At 55.1% G+C, this 21037-nt stretch overlaps 2 protein-coding genes across 2 annotated transcripts in view; both read left to right on the plus strand.

Moving 5' to 3' along the window:
* LOC120542627 (collagen alpha-1(I) chain-like) overlaps positions 1-9440 on the plus strand; it is a 36793-nt gene extending 27353 nt beyond the window's left edge. The window contains exons 42-69 of the mRNA XM_039775214.1: positions 20-73; positions 162-215; positions 303-410; positions 999-1052; positions 1150-1257; positions 1343-1396; positions 1477-1530; positions 1763-1816; positions 1896-1949; positions 2056-2163; positions 2246-2299; positions 2460-2513; positions 3087-3140; positions 4912-4965; positions 5071-5124; positions 5207-5260; positions 5342-5395; positions 6129-6182; positions 6619-6672; positions 7196-7249; positions 7334-7351; positions 7429-7482; positions 7562-7624; positions 7701-7866; positions 7954-8057; positions 8372-8452; positions 8528-8710; positions 8788-9440. Of these exons, the coding sequence (XP_039631148.1) occupies positions 20-73; positions 162-215; positions 303-410; positions 999-1052; positions 1150-1257; positions 1343-1396; positions 1477-1530; positions 1763-1816; positions 1896-1949; positions 2056-2163; positions 2246-2299; positions 2460-2513; positions 3087-3140; positions 4912-4965; positions 5071-5124; positions 5207-5260; positions 5342-5395; positions 6129-6182; positions 6619-6672; positions 7196-7249; positions 7334-7351; positions 7429-7482; positions 7562-7624; positions 7701-7866; positions 7954-8057; positions 8372-8452; positions 8528-8710; positions 8788-8943 (2067 nt within the window). The 3' untranslated portion in view covers positions 8944-9440. The remainder of the gene's footprint in view (positions 1-19; positions 74-161; positions 216-302; positions 411-998; positions 1053-1149; positions 1258-1342; positions 1397-1476; positions 1531-1762; positions 1817-1895; positions 1950-2055; positions 2164-2245; positions 2300-2459; positions 2514-3086; positions 3141-4911; positions 4966-5070; positions 5125-5206; positions 5261-5341; positions 5396-6128; positions 6183-6618; positions 6673-7195; positions 7250-7333; positions 7352-7428; positions 7483-7561; positions 7625-7700; positions 7867-7953; positions 8058-8371; positions 8453-8527; positions 8711-8787) is intronic.
* Positions 9441-12955: 3515 nt separating this feature from the next.
* Positions 12956-21011, plus strand: man1b1b (mannosidase, alpha, class 1B, member 1b). Its single transcript, XM_039774831.1, has 13 exons — positions 12956-13229; positions 14904-15043; positions 15124-15232; positions 16650-16744; positions 17029-17209; positions 17284-17469; positions 18294-18442; positions 18532-18720; positions 19382-19572; positions 19686-19806; positions 19891-20085; positions 20160-20291; positions 20375-21011. The coding sequence occupies exons 2-13, from the start codon at positions 14939-14941 to the stop codon at positions 20576-20578; spliced, it is 1857 nt and encodes a 618-aa protein (XP_039630765.1). The 5' UTR covers positions 12956-13229; positions 14904-14938; the 3' UTR covers positions 20579-21011.
* Positions 21012-21037: the final 26 nt, after the last annotated feature.

A 21037-nucleotide genomic window follows, 5' to 3' on the forward strand; every position in this document is an offset into this window, starting at 1 on the left:
TTTTGTGACTTTGCTTTAGGGACTTGTGGGGTCAGAAGGACAAGAGGGAGCTGTCGGTCTGGATGGACCACAGGTAAGGGTCAGTCTCTTGGGTCATTTTGTGTTGACTTTAAGTGGCAGCTTAAGGGAGGTGACAATTAAATGAGCTCCTTCATTCTCAGGGGCCACCAGGACCCTCAGGAACAGAGGGGCGTCCAGGTGCCAAAGGAGAGCAGGTCAGTAGTAAGAAGTAGAAAGGTTGTGGGTGACCTCCAGGAGCAGCAGTGGTCGACCAGCATGGCTCTCGCTATTCTGTCTTCTAGGGGGACCCAGGACCACTTGGCCGTGAAGGACACCAAGGAGCTGCTGGGCAACCTGGAGAGGAAGGACTTAAGGGGCTGATGGGAGAACTGGGAGAGACGGGCAAAGAGGTGCGAAGGGCCAGGGTGCCAAGGATTAGATGTCAGATAGCATCATTCAGCTGGCTGTGGTATGCCAGGAAAAGCACCAGGTTGTGGAACGGGACCTCTGGGCTGTCCTCTGGTCACTCTGTGTGACAATGTCAGACATCTTGCAGCTTCAAGGGCTCTTTGTCCAGTGGCAAGATGACCATTAGCTGTGGTGCCCAGTGGGCTCAGAGCTTCTATCTTGTACCCCAAGTGGTCTACACTCTGGAGCAACCAGTGAGACAGAAGGTGGGCTTAGACCTGACCCCCCGCAGACTTGCTGTTGGTAGTCAGATTCCACAGGATCTGGGCCTGTTGGTCACATGGCCTTAGATGACCACCACAGAGTGTGCCCTTAAAGTTCTTTACATCTTGATGGCCACATGGTCAGTCTGCTCTGGACATGCTGGCCATGAAGTCAGGACCTTTGCCAGAGTTGCTCCTCTGGCCCCTCATGTTTGTGTTTTAAGGGTCCGACCATGTGGTCACTCAGTGACACATTAGGACTCCAAAGACCAAGAACATGGACATGTAGGTGTCCTGGTCCTAAGTGCTGTCCATCTCTGCTCTTAGGGGGATGTTGGAGACCCCGGAGACACAGGAGATCCCGGACCTCAAGGAGACAAGGTGAGTCCAAACCCGGGGCTACTTGGCCATACTTTCTTGGAAGTGACTCCAGCAACAGGTCACTGCACACTCTGGGTGTCTCTTTCTTCTGGGGCAGGGTAACATGGGTGCCATCGGACCTCCTGGACAGCCAGGACCACCTGGAATTCTCAGAGAAAAGGGCCAGCGGGGCCAAAAAGGGGAGAAGGGGCTCACAGGTCAACTGGTAGGTAACCACCAAAGTGTTTGTGGCCCCTGCTGGGCGAGGCTGAGGGAGGCTTTGAGTGAAGTCACCTCCTTCCTACTTGCAGGGACCTAATGGGCTGCTGGGTGTCGCTGGCCGTATGGGGGCAGTGGGACACAAGGTAAGTGCTGATAATTGGCGTGCCTTTGGGCCTGGCACACACCCTGGAATGGCCACTCCAATGCCACGTCTCTCTTTCAGGGCACAGAAGGTGCTGTGGGGCTTCCTGGGCCAGACGGTGTCCAAGGCGAGAAGGTATGTGCTGACCACCCCCTTATACAGGCCTACCTCCAAAAGACCCCCAAAGCAGACGCATAACGACTGGGGGATGGCGAGGCTTGTGATGCGCACTTGTGTGTCTTGTAAAGCTCCTTAAGCAGGGTCACTGTGAAAGGCGCTATATAAGGCAAAGCCGGGGTCACATTCCCTCATGACCATGTCCTCCCATTGGGGGTCTCCACTGTCTGACCTTGAATCGCTTTTGCAGGGAGACGCTGGACCCTTTGGTGCCCCCGGCCCAGCTGGACCTCCTGGACAGCAGGTACCCGCGTCATGCCAGTGTGGGGGGTGGGGGTCCGCAGGCTGTGTCACCAGATTCCTCTTTTTGCTGCCTCCTGCAGGGTGTCCCTGGTGAACTGGGAGGGAGAGGTGACCCAGGAAATCCTGGAGCCAAGGTGAGAAATGTCACCAACCACTTCATTTCCTTTAACGGGGGTCCCTAGGCAGAAAAGCGCTGTCACTTAATACACCTGGGCAGCCTCATTCTATCTTCTTTGGCAGGGTGCTGCTGGAAATCTGGGACCCCATGGTGATCTGGGGCCACGTGGGCATCCTGGCCCTGAGGGAGAGAAAGGTGAAGGTGGCCTGCAGGGGGAGCCAGGAACTCAGGTGAGGGTCCACTGACTTGGCTCATGGGGGGTCTTTTAGTTGCTTTGTTGCCATCGAGGACTCAGCTGTGTTTGTGTTGCAGGGAGCAGAAGGTCTGCCTGGCATCAGAGGGCCGCCTGGTCTGCCAGGAATTGAGGTGAGTAAAACTTGTGCCAGCCATGTCTGCAATCTGCAATTCTTCCTCGCCCAAGTCACCAGTGCTTAAAATAATTGAAGTGGCACTGAGTGTGCCTTGGGCATCACAAACAGCACTGCCTCTGACTGATGCCAATATCACTGTGTGCTACCATTTGTAGGGCCAACCAGGGGACATTGGGAAGCCAGGGGAGTCAGGAAAGCCCGGAGTGCAGGTAAGCCTGGCATCAGTGTGGGTGACTGTAGAAATGATGTCATGCCAACATGAGTGAGGCTGTCAGTGCTGAAGATGGTGCCACCTAGTATGGGCATGTATTTGTTGTGTCACTGGCACAGGCAGTGCCACCTGGTGTCTGGGTATGTGTGTACACTGAGTAGCCTGTGCCAGTTGTGCCACTCAGTTTGCATTGAGTTTACAGACAGCATCGCCTCAAATTTGTGAGTGTAAATGTTGTATCAAAAGATGCAAACAATGCCACCTGGTGTCTGGCTATGGGCATGTGCCAGTCACAGGTGTAAGTGCCACTTAGTGTGTGTGTTAAGTCTCTGGACAGCAGTTTCCAGCGTGTGTGTGTGTGAGCAGGTGTATGTTGGGTCTATGGCACAGACAGCGACACCTGGTGTCTGGGTATAAATGTGCACTGAGCCACATCTAGTGCACAGCCCACTGCCTCAACATCAGCAGTACAAACGATGCCACCTTGTGTTTGTATGTATGGTTGCAGGTGCTGCTTCACCAGGTGAGCTCTGTCTTCTTGAACTGATTTCAATTTCTCTTCTCTTGGCAGGGGTCACCTGGAGAGTGGGGTGCTGAAGGACGAGTGGGGCTGAAGGGACAAAAGGTACAGTCATCACAAAGATTGTACTCAGGTGGACCCCAGTGGTCAGCCTCCCTCCTCTGACTCGTTAACTCTACCCACATGTAGTATGTGCCCCGAAGGCTCTGTGCTACCCGGCTACTCTACTGCCCAGCTTGTCAGTAAACTCCTCCCACTAATCGAATATTATAATGAGTTTGGCTGATGCTGCCATGCTAGTTAAGTTCATCCAGAATTTCAATTTGACTCTGAGCCCCACCCACTACTTCTACTTGGCACTATGCCCCACCCACATACTGATGATGACTGGTGTTGAGCTCCACCCTGACACAGATGAAACTCCGCCTGCACATCCTTTGACTGTAAGCTCCACCCACACCGTCTCCAGTTGTGTCCAGGATGGTCTGCTGCCACCTAGTGGTGTAAAGGAGGCACAGCTCAGGCTGCTGAGGAGGGTGCCGTGTGCCTCAGCTTGTGGTGGGCAGTGGTTTATGGTGATGAGTGAGGCAGTGGCTCCTTGTCACACAGAACATTGCCCAGCTGTGTCACACTGGACCTCTCGGCCAGTTGGTTTGTACGTTTTAAAGTTTCAGTTAATGACTTCTCTTCTTGGCTGACTTTTTGGTGCCAGCATTCTGGCACAGCCGTCGATGATTCAGGTTCAAGTCCACCCTTCAACTGAAGGACTGGCAGCTGTGCTCCTGGGTGTCCTCAAACCTGCCACTGACCTTTCAGTGCCCAATCCACTGACATCATTGACTGGCATCAGCTCGTGAGACATGGCACCATCAATGCCAATGACTTTTTTTGTATTTTGTGCCCCCAAAGCCTGAGCTTAGTGGTCAGCCGCATTTCAGAGACGTGTGTCCCTCATGGGCCTGTAACTGTCCTGGACCACCCAGGTCACTATGTGCTTCAAGTGGTCCCCAGCCCTTCTCATCCAGAACTGACTGACCCTGGAGGGCCTTGCTGGTGGTGCCGGGATGGACAGAAAAAGGGCCACCATTAAACGAAGCCATGAGCTCTGACCCCACATGCCACCCACTGACCACACGTGGCTGCTCTTGACTTTTGGGACTGATGCTGTGAACTGGACTGGTCACTCCTTGTGACACGAGTTGTGGCTGCCACTCCCATCATGCTGGTACGTCACACCGTGAAGGCGCTATATGGCTTACACCCTGGCGAGTGCCCCACAGTCTTTACCACTGCACCCGCCAGGCGCTGGCCACTGCTAAGCTCCACCCACCGCTGATGACATTCAGTCTATTGTTCAGAGGGTGACCACTCCTGGTCACTAAGAGGACTTCAGTTTCATTTTGATTTTACTTCATTCAGCCATGTTGTCATGTGGGGGCTTCCTTGACATTTTCCTTGGCAGAAGGAGGCTACCAAGGCAGATGTGCTGCCACCTGATGATGGCAAAGGAGAAGGGCAGACATTTGTGCTAGCCAATGAGCTTGTGTCCACTTCAGTGGTCTGTATGGCACCCCTGGACTGGATGGGTGCACCCTGGTCATAGTAATGGCTTTTCAGTTGGCATCTCACTGCTCCTGTGTGAATTGCCTGGCATGGCTCCTCATGTGGCACTAAACTCGGGTGGCAGGCGCCTTGACCACAAAAGAACAGCCTGCTGTCTTTTTTCTGTGGTGGTCGTGTGACGACATTGATATCTGACCAGATGGCCCTGGGGTACTGGAGTGTTTTGACTGTGGAGCAGACTGGCATCAGGGCAGTGCCAGCGGTTACATTACCTACACCCAAGTCCTGATGCTGACCGATGCTCTCTTCACAGGGTGAAGACGGGGGCCGCGGTGATGCGGGGGTGCCTGGCCGTCCTGGCCGGAAGGTGAGCGTCAGCGTTCACTTGTCATTGGCTCTCTGTTTTCGAATACATTAGAAATTGTCCAATCAGGTGCTGCTCAGCGCTTTCAATGTTCTGCTGTGCTTTCAGGGCAGAAAGGGCAAAGCAGGTGTGAGGGGGTCCCGTGGAGACAGGGGTCTTAAGGTAAGTGCTTGGCTTCACCCCCTAGTGGCTCCATGCTGCCTTTGCATTACTGCTTCCCTCTTATCGTCTGTGCTTTCTTCAGGGTCCCAAAGGGACAGAGGGCCCCACAGGACCACCGGGCCAACAAGGACCATACGTGAGTAGGCATGGCATTGTGGGCAGCGGGGTGTCTGTGTCACCAATGATCCTTCTCATCTGTCTCAGTTTTCTTCCACAGGGGGTGCCAGGACTGCAGGGTGACAAGGGAACTCCTGGAACCAAAGGATTAAAGGTGGGTGGGGACCTCTGTGGTGGGCACACAAGTGACAGTGACTCAGGCACAGCAGCACCCTCTGGTGGAGAGTCTGAGTCTAGCAGGCCGTGCTATGCTGAGCCCCACACAGCTCCCTGCTTTTTTGTCACTGCCACCACGCTTGCTTCCCTGTCCCCATTCACATCCGTGAGCTGCCACCACCCTCACGATTGGCTCTCAGCATCACTCACTGCAGTCATTGGCTTTGATCACGGGTGCAAATCCCATTGCTGACAGTCACTAAAAAGGTGCCAAAAAGATTCTGTGACACAGAGTCCTTATGCCAGCCAGCCAGCCAGGAGAGGGCGCTCAAGCTGAACCTCCAAAGCACAGCAGAGACTGCTGTGTGCCACCGGGAGGAGCTCTCAGAGGGCACCCTGCACATGGCAGCCATTCATCCTGGCGTGGATGCTAAATACACCTGTGCCCAAAGTTGGACCCAGGGAGACGTGACAGTGTCTGCAGTCCAAAGGACAAAGTAGGTGAGGAGAGCCACCGGAGTGTGATGTCAGCTCCACAGAACAGTGAAGAGGAGACTTTCCTCATCCAGCCTCATGGTGGCGCCGCAGTTCCTAACTGCACAGGCTGTGAATGTTGCTGTCCTGAGTGACCACTTGCTGGCCTCTCTTTATGTCCATCCTCCTGCCAAAGGCCACTGTGACCCCTCCAGCCATGGCCCATTTCACGTCTAACCTCCTCTTCTGTCTCACAGGGTGAAGATGGGGACAAGGGACCCTCAGGCCCCTACGGAGATGAAGGCTTTAAGGTACAGAGAGCCTATGATTCCACACAGCCTGACGTGCACCTGACCACAACACATGGGGTGACCAAACCTGGACATTCTCAGCTGACCACCACACGTGGGGTGACCACAGCTGGACAGCCCCAGCAGACCTCTCCATGGTCACCAGACACAGGCCTGAGTGATGATGAAGCCACAGATAGCTGGACATTCTCAGCTGACCACCACACGTGTGGTGACCACAGCTGGACATTCTCAGCTGACCACCACACGTGGGGTGACCACAGCTGGACATTCTCAGCTGACCACCACACATGGGGTGACCAAACCTGGACATTCTCAGCTGACCGCCACACGTGGGGTGACCACAGCTGGACAATCCCACCTTTCCAGTTGATGCCCCTAGTGGTCTGATCAGGCTGGCATGATGCTCTAACTGGACTCCTCTGTTGCTTTGCAGGGACACCGTGGACCTTCTGGACCACCGGGACCCACTGGTGCAAAGGGTGAGCAGGTAAGTTGGAAGGATTGAGCGGTGGGCTCGAGGGGGCTGGCCATTGTGGGCCCTTGTGTCTTGCCCACATGATGTGGACAGAGGAGTGGACCCTGGTGCTGTGGTTAGCCAGCTGCCTCCTAGCTGTAGGGACCCAGGTTCAATTGCAGACCACCTCCTTTGACAGTTGCAGTGATGATTGACACCAAACTGGCCACATGGCTGATGGACTGGCATCCTGCCCTGAGCGGGCTCCTGCCTTCTGTTGGTGTGCCCCACAAATAACTGGCATCCTGTCCCGGGTTTCTCTCAGCTGGGCTGAGCGAGACGCTTCAGACACAGAAGGATGCTGCTGTGACACATGGCTTTAAATGACAGCCAGGCGGGAACACACTGGAAATCTGCAGCTCCTACAGCGGCATCTAGGGGACACAGTCTCATGTATGATGACTCTCACCCACAGACTGGCCCGGTGAAAGGTGCTATATGTGGCCCCCCTGAGGTCCAGTCCCACCTTCTCACTTCATCTCTTTCCTTTGTACAGGGAGACATTGGTCTGTCTGGACCACCTGGACATCCGGGACTCCCTGGTCTGCCGGTGAGCACCTGTTCTCTGTCACCACCCTGTCCCCAATATTTGTCACACCCCAACTGACTGCTCCCTTTCTCCTTTTTTCTCCAGGGTCTGTTTGGAGGACAGGTAAGTGATGTGGAACATGGGGACGGCATAAGGGGGTCTGCCCTTCCCATTCACTTGTCTTCATTCTTCTCCTTCAGGGTCCCAAAGGCTTTCAGGGACCACTGGGCATCCAAGGCTACAAAGGACAGCAGGTGAGTAGTGGCCTGACTGTTGTGGCCAGCACACCAGCGTCTTGTCCCTTACTAATTTTTGTCTTGTCCCCTACGTCAGGGCCCTCCTGGCCTCCCTGGACCTCCAGGTCCCCCACTGAACATCAGCGCCGCTCAGTTCAAGGTACGCCCCTCACCCACCAGAGTGCCACCTGCCCAGTGGGCATGGACCCTTAGAGCTGTGCTTTTTGTGCCCCTAGGAGTTGATGTCAACCTCTGACGGGCCCAACTTCCCGCTGATCCGACACATCCTGGACACACTGAACCGGGAGGTCCGGCTGCTGGTCGACCCCCCTGACGGCACCAAGGAGCACCCGGCCACAACATGCCAGGAGCTGCAGCTGTGCCTCCCTGACCTCGCCAGCGGTAAGCCATGCCACCGTGGTCTCGCCACCAGAACCTCCCCCTCTAAAGGTGACCACCATAAGGCTAAAGTGCCCCTCTGCTCACCAGGATTCTTCTACATCGACCCCAATCAGGGGAGCCCTGCTGACGCGCTGCTGGCGTACTGCAACTTCACCACTGGAGAGACCTGCCTGAGCCCCGTGAAGGAGCGGGTAAGCGGCGGGCAACCCTGTGCCCCCTGTGTCCCCTGCATTCTTCAGCCTCACCCTTGTATCCTTGAGTCTGTCCCTTACGTGCTCCACTCTGTCCCTTGTGGCATCCCCTCTGTCCCTTGTGGCCTCCACTCTGTCCCTTGTGGTCACCAGCCTGTCCCTTGTGGCCTCCACTCTGTCCCTTGTGGCCTCTACTCTGTCCCTTGTGTTCTCCTTTCTCTCCTGTGTGTTCCTGAGGCTGTCCCTTGTGGCCACCAGCCTGTCCCTCGTGTCCTGCCCATCTCGTCTCCTCCTCTCCATCTCTGAACCCACAGATTCCAATGCAGGCCTGGCTGAAGCGCGACTCGTCCAGCCGCTTATTTAAGTGGCTCAGCTCCCTTGACGGTGGCCCTCAGGTATTGTCCATCAGCGTTGTGTCCATGAGACCCCCAAACTGGCCCCTAGCTAAGCCCCGCCTCCTCTCTTCCCAGTATGACTATGGCCTCGGTGTGGTGCAGCTCCGCTTCCTGAAGCTCAGCAGCAGACGTGCCAGCCAGACGGTGACCTACTCCTGCCGTCCAGACGCCGACGCCCTTCGTCACGCCGAGGAGGACATCAAATTCCTGGCCGACACTAAGAAGCAAAGCTTTGTGGGCGCTCTGCCACCCTGCCTGGTAGGTGTCCCATAGTGTCCTGGCGGGCCGATGACAGGGGGGCGGTGCTCAACGGCTGACCTCTCTTGTCCCCACAGCCCCGGCATGACGGTGACCTGGTGGTGCAGGAGATGACCTTTCAGTTCGCCACGGATGACCTGTCCCTCCTGCCCCTGCGGGACCTGGCAGTTCTGCACCACGACGGTGTGGCGCTCGAGTTCGGCTTCACGATCGGCTCGGTCTGCTTCAGCTGAGAGGGGGGGAGCGCCACCCAACGGAGACCTCCGCCTCGCCAGGGGGCCAGGGTCAGCCACAGCTTGATACACCACGGCGGAGGGACAACTGGACACCGGTCCTGAACTGACCAGGAGCGCAGGACCGGGTGATTGTGTCCAGTCTCCGCTTTCATACTCTGAGGATGGCCCAGTGAAAGGAGCTATATAGTAAATAAAGTATCCGCTAGCAAGCTCCTCTCACGGAGCCCATTGTCACAAAGCACTTTACCTTCCGGGGTCGAGAGAAGACGAACATGACGCCAGTGACCGGGACCACGCTGGTCACTAAGAAAAGGACGACGGGCACAAACGAAACTTCAACGAAAGTCCCCGAGTGTCACCCTAGTAAGCACAGCAGCCTATATGAAGCTGCAGAAGTGACCATCACGTCGTCATTCCTGCTGCTGCCACCACCTCTATTGTCTACCATCTGTGCTGCCCATTGTGTTATATAAAGCAGCTCATGCTGGTCACTCGATTGGCTTCGACTCGTCTGTGTGTGCGGCGAGCGAGCGCCGCCACTAGGGGGCGCAGTGCAGCCTGAATGAACGTAGGGGGGGAATGAATAGGCTGGGCTCGCCTAGGGCGCCCCCTACTGACAATGAGTGGGTGCGGGGGGTCATTGGAATGACAATGGGGGCTCAGCTTTACATGTCATCTGAAGGGCGGTGCCATACGAACAGCTCGGTGCCCCTTCACAGCACTGAGGCATCGGGGTCCTCACACAGACCACCAGGTAAGTGCATCCCCTGCTGGCCTCACCCACACCTCTGAACAGAAGTGACCCAAGTGTGTCATAGGTGGTCCCTCATCACAGTACAGGCCGGGCCCACGTGCTGAGCTTTAGCTGGATTGTCACAGAGCCACCTGTATACATGACGATAAGGACCCCACAAGCCCACTATATAGTGCCTTCCATATCCCCCAATCCACCCTTTGTGTCTATCTTTAATCATGTCATCCGTGAGTGGTGAGGTGTCTATCAGCACATGCAAGTGACAATTTGACAGGACAATAAGGGACACATAAGTCCCCATTGTGTATGACGGAGGGGACTTCAGCTTGACATAAAACTCTTCAGAACCGTAAGCCTGACAGACCAAATATTGACAACGGAGGCGGACTTCTGAGAAGAGCACATGTGTCACATGCCACGTGAGCAGAAGCTTCCAGAACGTCTGTGTAGGAAAAGAGGACCATGAAGACGTCACGGCACAGCAAAAAAAAAGGCAAGAAAGAACAAGTCAACACCACTTAAAGCCGGAAAGAATTCCCTGGAAAATCAGCAGCAAAGATAAAAGGACAAGCGTCTGTGTGTCCATCCAGTGGCTTTGACTGTGTCATTCCAACAGGTGGCGCATCACAGACATTAGCACTGCTTTCAGGAGTCCCATGGAGACGCACCCAACTGCACAGCGCACCGCGAGTCTACACCACATGCTGACAATACGGACCCCACCCTCAACAGACCCCCAACCTGCACTGCCGTGCTCCGCGTCTAAGACCAAGTAGTCAATGGGGACCTTCTACTGGAATGTGCGCTCTAATGCATGTAGTGATAAAGAGCATCGGTACAAAGGTGTGTGATGCACCACCTGTTGGAATGCCACATGCTGTGCCTTTTATCACTAACAGTGTTTGTGATGCACCACCTGTTGGAATGCCAGACAGACAGACACTTGTCCTTTATTTAAGGTGGATGATTGCCACGCTAACCCCTAACCCCCGTGGTGACAGACGGTGCTGCGGCTCTGCAGTTGCACATTATTGACACCAGGGGGACAGGCTGCACTGCAAACGTCCAACAGCTGCCAGACAGACAGACATCAGCTGATCCTCCTTAAAAAAGGACACACGTCTGGCAGGCAGGTTCAACCCTTGAAAATCGACGTCTACCCCTAACCCTATCTCCAAATGGGACCTTGCAGCAGAGAAGACCCCCTTCCAGCTCCTATTACAAGTGTGGGTCTCTGCTGTCCCAGAGCTCCCAGCAGGACCCCCATTCCAGACCGCGACTTGCGAAGGCTCAGGTGTCTGTGACCATCTATGGCCCCAGCTGGGCTCCACTCCGAGACCCCCGACTCCCACTGCCTGCCCGAATACATGCGATGGGTTCCACTGGCAGGTGACTCCAGCTCCCAAGTCATTCATCTCAGCAGCCTTCTGCAGCCCGTGAGTGTCGGCCACATTCTCCTTTGGGGTCTCTCCTTCTTTCCGGCTGCCTGCCTTCTCGCTCCTTCCTTTACTGTCCTTTCTTCTGATCTGTCTGTCCCCTCTTCTGTCCCATGCAGGCTCCTTGACCCTCTGCTGTTCCTCCGTGGCATCAATGAGCCACCTGACCGATCGGCCCCCCTCTGCACATGCAGCCAGCCAGTGTGTCAATCAACCGGGGACCAAAACACAATCACACACTCGCACACACCCGAGCGGGCACGATTATTTATTTAAAAATTGGCCACCCACTAATTTGTACAAGCAGTGCTAATGTGTGTGCTGCGCCATCTGTTGGAATGACATTACTGCATGCACTCCCAAACACATTCCAGTTGATGGTGCGCTGCAGATGTTACCACTGAATACGTGGAGGTCTGTGTGGACCTACTGTACTTGGCACGGCTGGCACAGCTGGTTATTTATACAAAACTGTGACCAGTTGACCTGGAAAATCCCAGTCAAAGTAAATAGCCTAACCTGTCACCAGGGGGTCTTCTTTAAATTGCAGGTCCTGTCCCAACTTGACATATTGATAGCGTTTATGACCACACGGGAGATGGACAGAGAAGGTTGCATCTCTAATTTAGTTACACAAATGTCACCAAAAAGAAGAGACATCCTCTCTTAGCCAAAATGGTGTGACGATCTTTAAGTTTAAAAAAAGTTCAAGTTGTACTCCTATGATGAAAAGGAAAGAAGGTCCAAGTGTGGCCTTCACCAGGTGAGCAACTGAATGGAAAAGCAGGTGACAAAACTGAGAAGGTCAAGGATAAAGGGTGACATTAAAAAGTTAGCCGGTCATCGAGACGCAGAGGAATGGGACATCTCAGTCTGAGAAGGAGCTGAGCATCTTCTGATCTTCCTCAAAAAGCGACTTTGAGGTCCTGTGGAGGAACACAAATGGAGAAACCAGTGAGGCTGTCACGTGTTCTACAGTCGGCCTTGTGAGGACTGAAGTGCTCCCTCGTGTGGTCCATCAAGTAGTCTGCTAGCCACCTCCCTGGGTCACCTCTTAGACGGCTGGACATGTCCTATGAGAAAGGCACTAATCAGATTTTAGATGTTAAATATTGAACTCAGCAGTGGGACCAGATGCAAGGACATGCTTGGTGATACATTTACAGGTGACAGTGCCACCTTCAGTTATTGGGGGAGGGGGGGGCACCAAATCTGATGATCTACTGATGTGATGCTCAGTTTTGGTCCCCCCTTTAATTTCACTGATGACTCGTGACATGCACACTCGCAACTGATCTGAATCAGGGACATCAGAGGTTAATTGGGGGGGTGTGTGCTCAGTATGCTTAAGAACAAAGCCACCGAGACATTTATGATGCAATTGGAGCACCGGCGGGTGAAGTAACCTACTGAGGGTCACACAGTGTCAGGGGCGGGATTTGAACCCACAGCCTCAGGTTTTGAAGTCCCAAGCCTAACCAGTACACCACACCACCTGCCATAACGAGAGATGTTGCAGACGGGCAGTCAACTGGTAACTCCGAGATGTGTAAAGGCGCCCTGCGTGACTCTGCGTGGCCCTGCGTTCGTTTTTTCCTTTCCGCGCGCGCGCCACTGACACCTGAGAATGAGCCGCGGAAACACGCGTTCTCCTTGCTCTGGGCGGAGCGTTCGTGAGCGCGAATCGCTTTTCGTTTTTTTAAGAGAATAGCATTTGGACCTTGCGATGATCCGTAGAGAAGGGCGTGGTTTCATATTGATTTCTATGTGAGCTCTGATCGTGAAACGTCCCTAATTTGGGGGGTTCATTTTTGTATTTTTGCCTGGGGGGATAGGGGGTGACCGAATTGGATAAAATACCTGCCAAAAAACGGGGGAAGGAGGGATATCACGTATCACCCTCACAGTACACGTCAGCGCATCGTGCATCACGTGGCCCGGAAGCGTTCGCGTCGGCGGGCGGCCACAAGCAGAGGCGTCTCTGTTTGCGGGGTGACGGCGAGTGGCTTTCCAGGATTTCAGGGGGACACCGAGTCCTCCTGCTCAAAGAGGTGGCGGCCGCTGCCACGAATTTCATGACGCCGCGTGGGCAGGTGAGGCAGCTCGACGGGGTAGCGGACGAGACAGGCGGGCGGGGAGACGACGGTGGCTTTTTAAATGTCCGTCGTCTGAGGCCCTTGAAGCGTCACCACGAGCTCCGTATAGCGCCTTTCAAGAGGAGCGTCACTAGTGTGCGGGGACAGCTGGGCTCGAAGGGGGTGCATTGCGGCGCAGCGCATGGCTTGGCTTTGATTTGCTTTGTCTTGCCGGGCGCGTAGGTGCAGCTGTGGGGACAAATGACACGATGTGGGCACTGGGCAAGGGGGGGTGGCACCGAGTGGACCGTCATGACGTGCGGCTCGGAGGTCAGTCTGTGTGTCCGTGCAGTTCAACACGCAGGACAATACGGAGTCGTGAAACTGCAGGAAGAAGAAAAGAACGCTAGACGGAAACACACGACTCTATGGACAGGTGCGATGTGCGCCATCTTAAAATGATGATCAAAACACCAAACAAATCCATCAGTACCCTCGGTAACCGAGCACGTGACCATCCGCGTTCAAGATGGCCACGGACTGTGGGTGGACTGCGGACAGAAGCGACTCCTCGGACGGCTCAGCAGGTAGCCGTATCGCCATTTTCATCACTTGGTGTCAAAGTTCCGGGGCGCCCGACCAACTCGCGGCAGAGCCCCGTGGTGCCCCCCCAATCCCCATGCCACGTCCTGTCAGGGTCCTTTGGCTGGTGGACGTATGGAAGTCCTTTAGTCGAATGTCCTGGCATTCTGGAGGGGGCAGCAGTGTGACAGACGCCCCCTAGTGTTAGATCGCTACTCGGATTTTGTCTTTGGTAAGGACACTGGCCTTGTGACCCCGTCCACCTGTCTCACTCCAGCCTGCCCAATGTGCCACGCAGTTCCTTACTTGACTGTAGCGTCACCCTGCCTTGCCACGCTCCACAGCTCCCCCTTTGGGGTTTGGTCACATAGTGTTTTGTCTCCCATTGGGTCCACAGTAATGTCAATGGGGGTCATCCCAGTGAATTCTTTGGCAGGGGGGCATTGGTAGTTGGCCTGTGGCGTGTCAAGCGTGCCCGAGAGCAGAAGAACAAAGTGTTGGGCACAAAGACATTTAAACCCAACGTTTACTTCCCGCACTGCATGTCCCAAACAGCTGGCACTGCACCAGTTTAAAAGTTGGGGTTTTCCGTGCCAGTATACTGGTACTTCTTCAGGATCCGCGTCCCCCTTGGCCTTGCAGACTCCTGTGTTAGAGTCATGTGCAGTCATGCTGGTCAGAGGGGCTTGGCACACAGCCCCATGGAGCCCCCGCGTTGACAGTGAGCGATGGCAAAGTGCGGCCACCCACTTGAGCCACCTGGGCTCTGCCAGTCAGGAAGTTCAAATCCAGCTGCCCAGTGAAGCGTTAGTTCAGGTCGCCAAGCTTGGCGATGAGCTTTGAGGGGCTTATTGTCTTACTGGCAGAGGTGCCACGTTGGCAAACTTTATACAGAGTGAAGGCGTAGTGATGGAGGGCGCATAACCATAAAATGAGCTGAACCACAGAGGGGCAAAGCAGCCGGCCAAAAACAAAGTGTGTGGGGGTTGGTAAGGAGTGCTATTGTGCCAACCAGTGAAACAGCTGGTATCAGGAGGGAAGGGCACTTCTCTCTCTTAGCACTCGATTGTCATAACTCCTTCTTTTATTTGTTTTTTGTTCTTTTTTTAGTTTTTGCTTCAAGCATGCCAGTCTGAGTGCCAGAGATGTTCCCACCAGCCAGAAAGGAGTTTATCTCTCTGACCCTGCCAGAGCAGGACCCTCGTAGCTACAACAACAACAAGAGCTGGCGAAAGCAGTCCTGCTGGAGGGTACGTCTCCCGGGGCCATGTGGCGGGGCCTTTCGTGCCAGGCTTGCTGACCTTTGCGGTGTCCCCTCTTGTCATTACAGAAATGGAAGCAGCTGTCACGGCTCCAGCGCAGTCTCATCCTCTTGCTGGTCGCCTTCCTTCTGATTTGTGGCATTGCCACCTATCCAAACCTGTCTGAGCAGTGGAAAGGTAGAGTGGGACCCGGGGGAGGCCCTTTAGAAATGCAGCACACATCAAGCCGGGCTGTCTGGGGGGCAGCCCTGACCCACCCAAGTGGCCCACTTAAAAACCTTTCACTTTGTCCACTAACTTGCCATGCAAGATCTGCCCGTCCATTGATTAAAGGGTGCCTGGCAGCAGGCGCACCCATCTGTGTTTTTGGAGACATGGGAAGCAGTAAAGGTGGCATTCTGATGGCCTGCAGAGGGCGCCAAACCCACAGCTACCTTGTCTAGTGGCCCAGGCTGCAAGTCCCCCTTTGGTGGCTTTCTGGGAAGATTTACTAAGTAGGGCTGAGAGACTGACACTGCGTGTCGTGATTGTTGTCACTTTAAATGTGCCCACGGCCCTGCCCACTCACGGGCATCTTACCATCTCATCTTACCATTGTCCTGTGCCCAGTGTGTTTCTGCAGCGTATTTGCTGTTGGGCACCAGTGAGTCTCGTGATTCTCAATTAAATGTCTGCCATGCTAAATGTGATCCGTGCCATCGTGAACTGGCTGTTGGGTGTTATGTGCCATGAAGGATGCCACATAAGGAGTCCAGTAATGTTTGTGTCTTTTGGAGGATCTGGATACTTTGAGTGGGAGTGGGCCAGTGAACCGAGCTCGCCAGTCCAGCTGGCCCACAGACCTCTGGTGTGCCATCTCATGAGTGGGCACTGTTTAAGCCATCCTTTTATTAGCCTTGGCATGTCTGGATGTGGGCACTGACCAGTCTGACGACTCCCAGGCCCTTTGCACATTTTTATTTCTTTTGTTTCTTCCTTACTTTACAGGTCATCGCCCACCAGTGTGCCCACCCTGTGTTCTGCCCAGGTCTCAAGTATCAGCCATTGCGCTTAGTTTGGTGTCCTCGTCAGACTTCGCCAGCCTGGTCTTTATGTTCTTGTCTGCTCGTTTGTGAATATTTAAAAAAAACAAAAAAAAAGGTGCAGCAGCCCCCTCACTGACCCCTGCTGGACACCCCCTTTGACGTCACCCTTTCTCCCCATAGCCCTTTGCTTCTGCTGTTTACGCCAGTGCTGTGCCCACCTACACACCAGTGGTCTTGTTAAAGTAATCCTGTCCCAATCGCTTTGTCATGTTAGGGTCTCAGGGAGACCCCCTTAAGACTCCCGTAACGGGACACCTCAAATCCCATCATCGCCACCAAATGAATTGCCGTGGACCACGAAGCATCTCAGCTGTGGTGAAGTGCCGGTGGTCCGCAGTGACCCCACAATGTCTGGCTGAGAAGCGAGACCCCCATCTCATTAGCTGAGCGCCCCCGGGTGTTGCCTCATATGATTTCCTGTCATGTTGATGAAGGTAATGAGTATCAGCACAGGTGGGCACTGTCCCCTGTTCAGTGCACTGACGCGTGCCACTCTGCTGTCATTCCAGCTCTGACTGAGACGTCCCCAGAAGAGGGGGGGAGGCCAGTCGCCCCCCGAAAAGCAGAGAAGAGACTGGAAGTGGAGCGCACTGGATCCCGGCAAGTAGGTGTCACCCTGCACTTGTTCAGCTTTCTCAGTTGTTGCTTGTGGGATTGGCTGGCATCCTGCCGGGAGGTGAACGGCAAGTGCCAACGTGGATGTCTTGAAGGTGGGCTACATGCCGGGGAGACCCGCTGCTTTTGGTGTGCACGCTAACCCCGTCCAGCTCCGCCGCCGTGGCTTCTGGGTAATCGTGTGGCCGTCTAGCACCCGGGCAGTGCCTCTCCTTCATCTGGGTGAGGGCGGCACCTGGACTGCTGACCCGCTGTTCATTGCTTCCTTCGCAGCTGGGGAAGAAACGGGGCCCTCCGAGCCTGAAGCTCCAGAAGAAGGAAAACGTATCTGAAGTGCAGGCGGGCGACGGCCTTCCTGTCCACAGCTGGCGGGGAGCGATGATCGAGGCCGACCAGGTGACCGAAGCGCCGCCCTCGGCCGCCGAGATCGAGGTGGTGCCAGTGCAGGTGCCAGGTAGGTGCCGTCTGCAGTTGGGGGGACGGAGGTGCAAGCCCGGGTTTCACCCCTGTGTCCCTCGCCTCTCGCAGGGAAGCTGACGGACCGCCAGATGGCCGTGACCGAAGCCTTCCGCCACGCCTGGGGGGGCTACAAGGAGTTTGCCTGGGGCCACGATGAGCTGAAGCCCATCTCCAAGTCCTACAGCGAGTGGTTTGGCCTGGGGCTGACCCTCATCGACGCCCTGGACACCATGTGGATTCTGGGCCTCAAAGAAGGTGGGTCACGGGGCTGGGGGTCCACAGTGTGGTGTCGGGGACGTCTCTAGGCTGGACGTAAAGGGGGAGAAGCTCACTGAGTCCGAGGGAAATGGCGGATTTATGGGAGCGGACAGCAGGGGCTCGGATACGGGGGGCAACTTGAAACACGCGGACCCCACAGGGACAGGATGGGGACATCGTGATTCATAATAAGGATGCCAGCGCTAACTAAAGGATATCTGGGGGGGCTCAGATTTCATCTGTGCAGAAATGTTTGCACCCCCAGTCAGCACAGTTTTGAACATTTAATCGGCCTCTGCCATCAACCTTGAGGAATGTGTACCCGCTGCTTCTGACGGTACCCTGGCAGGGAGTGCTCCCCTGGCACCCAGCACTGGACGTTGTGATATGACCCTGGTGGGCATACTGCAGGGCCGCTGCTGTCCAACAATAGCCCAACAGGACAGGTGGGCACACTGAAGAGTAAACCGGGGTGGCGAGCTCCTGTGTATCCCACCGGGTTTGACTGGTAAAGGCAGTTGAGGCCAACATAAGCTGACAAACGGGCGGCACAAGTCTGTGATGGCAGTGTGGGGCACAAAAGGGCACAGCCACTCGCTGACTCCCTCCAGGTACACCACTTAATACTCGGCCACTGCTCGACTTCCTCATCTTCTTCATCAGCCTATTGTATGACTTCCTCTTTTTGTTGGTGGCATTCCCATCACGTGTAAGTCGGGCGCCAGCCTATTCCTTACAGCCCCCCGCCTGTCCCTGGTCACAGGTTGCCAGCCTGGATGGCGGCGTTCTTTTGCCAATCACACCGTTTTTGTTTGTTGCAGAGTTTGAGGAGGCTCGACGGTGGGTGTCGACGGAGCTCTCGTTTGCCAAGAATGTGGACGTCAACTTGTTTGAGAGCACAATCCGCATCCTCGGAGGTCTGCTGGGCACCTTCCACCTGACGGGGGACAGCCTGTTCCTGGAGAAAGCCGTAAGTCGGGGCAGCCTATAGTACCCCTCGCCCGGTGCCCCTCTTGATTCATTGGCAGGTTGAGTGTTGGAACTTTGTTGTCATTTCAGAAAGATATTGGCAGCAGGCTGATGCCAGCCTTCAATACCCCTTCCAAAATCCCATATTCGGATGTAAACATTGGACGTGGCACCGCTCACCCGCCTCGGTGGACGTCGGACAGCACAGTGGCTGAGGTGACCAGCATCCAGCTGGAATTTCGGGATCTGAGCAGGCTCACGGGAGACATGAAGTACCAGGTGAGTGGGTACAGTTGGTGCCCTCAAACTGTGTAATGGGTGGGTTTTTAACAGGTTAAAAAAAATGGAAACTGGCAAGTATGTGCCAGGATATTAGAAATAAGCAGAAGTGGCAGGTGCCAGTGTGTGCCACACCCACTGAGAAGTACAATCGGGCATCAACCTGCGCCCCTGGTGGAAATTGTCTTGATGGGGCACCAGAGGTGGCACAGTTAACTAGAACACACTCCATAATTGAAGGCCTTGAGGGCCAGTTGACACTTGTGCAAGCCAGGATGTAGTTGTGCCAGGCTTGTGCCAACCTCACTTTTTTTGTACTGTACCCATTTTGTTATGCCAGGACTGTACCCCCTTCTAATTAACTTGGTTGTACCCACTGTCATTTTCATGCCAGATTTGTGCAGCCCTGTTCTTTATGATGCCAATGCCTTGTAGTTGTGCCTTTTTTTTTTTTTTTTGTTGAACCCGCCGCCATGTTTTCACTTTTGCCAGCTGCTGGTACATCTAAAAACTGTGGGCATTGTTTAACCTACTGATTGCTGTCCGTGTTGGCAGTCCTCATAGTCAAAGGGCTGGCAGATGAGCCGCGATGTAGCTCTCTGCTTGCTCCCTCTGTGCCCGCCTAATACCACTCGCCCACTTCTCTGTCTGCCCTCCACAGATGGCCGTAGATGACGTCATGAAGCACATCCACTCGCTGGGAGGGAAGCATGACGGCTTGGTGCCCATGTTCATCAACACCAACAACGGGCAGTTCAGCCACCTTGGCGTGTTCACCCTGGGTGCCCGTGCCGACAGCTACTACGAGTACCTGCTGAAGCAGTGGATCCAAGGCGGCAAGAAGGAGAGCGAGTAAGAGCTGGCCGCCCATGGGGGGCACTACGTGGTGGTAGCACAGCGACTGGGTATGTGGCAGCAGGCTTGGCACTCGCCAGGTTTGCCCAATTCTTGCCTTTTCGTCGCAGGTTGCTTGAGGACTACCTGCAGGCCATCGAGGGCGTCAAGAAGAACCTGCTGCGCAAGTCGGAGCCCAAGAAGCTGACCTTCGTGGGTGAACTGGCACACAACAACTTCAGCCCTAAGATGGTGAGCACTCGGAGGCCCCCGGCTGGCCTCGTGCTTGGCAGTGCCCAGTACCCTGTACCCTGACGCTCTTGTCTCTCTCTGCAGGATCACCTGGTGTGTTTTTTGCCAGGGACCCTGGCGCTCGGGGCACACCATGGCCTGGCACCCGATCACATGGAGCTGGCAAAGGCTCTGATGGAGACCTGCTACCAAATGTATGCCCAGACGGAGACAGGCCTGAGCCCCGAAATCGTCCACTTCAACCTGTTCCCGCGTCAGGGAAAGGATGTCGAGATCAAGGTGGGCAGGTGTATGGGGGTGGGCGTTTAATCGGGCATGGAACATCCCATAATGCTCTTGTGATGGCCTTCCAGCCTGCTGACAAGCACAACCTGCTGCGCCCCGAGACGGTTGAGAGCCTCTTCTACCTTCACCGCCTGACGGGCGACAAGAAGTACCAGGACTGGGGCTGGCACATCTTCAACAGCTTCATCAAGTACACCAAGGTGAGGCGGTGCCAGCAGTGCTGAGCTGCTCGGTGCCCACCATCACGGCTGACAAGGACTCTTTTTAATTCCGCCCCCCCCAGGTGTCATCAGGCGGCTTTACCTCCATCAACAATGTGGACAGCGCGTCGAACCCGGACCCCCGTGACAAGATGGAGAGCTTCTTCCTGGGCGAGACCCTCAAGTACTTCTTCCTCTTGTTTTCCGAGGACTTCAGCCTGGTGGACCTTGACCGGTTTGTGTTCAACACGGAGGCACACCCCCTGCCAATCTGGCCCACTGCGTAGAGGGCAGTTGGGGGGCACCTTGGACCTCTCGTTGTAATGGTCAGCCGGTCTGCCTCCTAGTTCCTTTGCCCTGAGGAAGCTGGCATGGCAGTGATCCTTTTGTTGCCCACTATGCGGGCGTGGTGGCAGCCGGGGTACCAACTACTGCAAGGACTGCCACCGTCCAGAAATTGGCGGGGCAGTCAGCGTCTCAACTGTGAATGACCACTGCACAATCCTGAGAGCGAGTCTCCCCTTTGTCTGCACGGGGCAGCTGGTGTTGGGCAGGGCATTGCCAGTGTGACCCGCAACGCTCTCGCCAGTGCCCCACTACATTCCCATGATGCCTCTGTGCTTCAGCCTACTGTGAGTTTTGTGATTTGTGACTGGCATGGCTGCACCCGCACTCCTATGCCACCCAATAATGAAATGTAAATAAATTTTTTATAGAACATGTCCCCCTGTGTCCACCACAACCCG

This window comes from Polypterus senegalus, chromosome 13 (genome assembly GCF_016835505.1).
Source record: "Polypterus senegalus isolate Bchr_013 chromosome 13, ASM1683550v1, whole genome shotgun sequence".
NCBI classification, from domain to species: domain Eukaryota; kingdom Metazoa; phylum Chordata; class Cladistia; order Polypteriformes; family Polypteridae; genus Polypterus; species Polypterus senegalus.

Coding starts and splice junctions, on each gene's coding strand:
- man1b1b (XM_039774831.1), top strand. CDS start 14,939: ATGTTCCCACCAGCCAGAAAGGAGTTTATCTCTCTGACCCTGCCAGAG. Junction 15,233..16,649: donor CCTGTCTGAGCAGTGGAAAG/GTAGAGTGGGAC, acceptor CTGTCATTCCAG/CTCTGACTGAGACGTCCCCA. Junction 20,086..20,159: donor GAAAGGATGTCGAGATCAAG/GTGGGCAGGTGT, acceptor ATGGCCTTCCAG/CCTGCTGACAAGCACAACCT.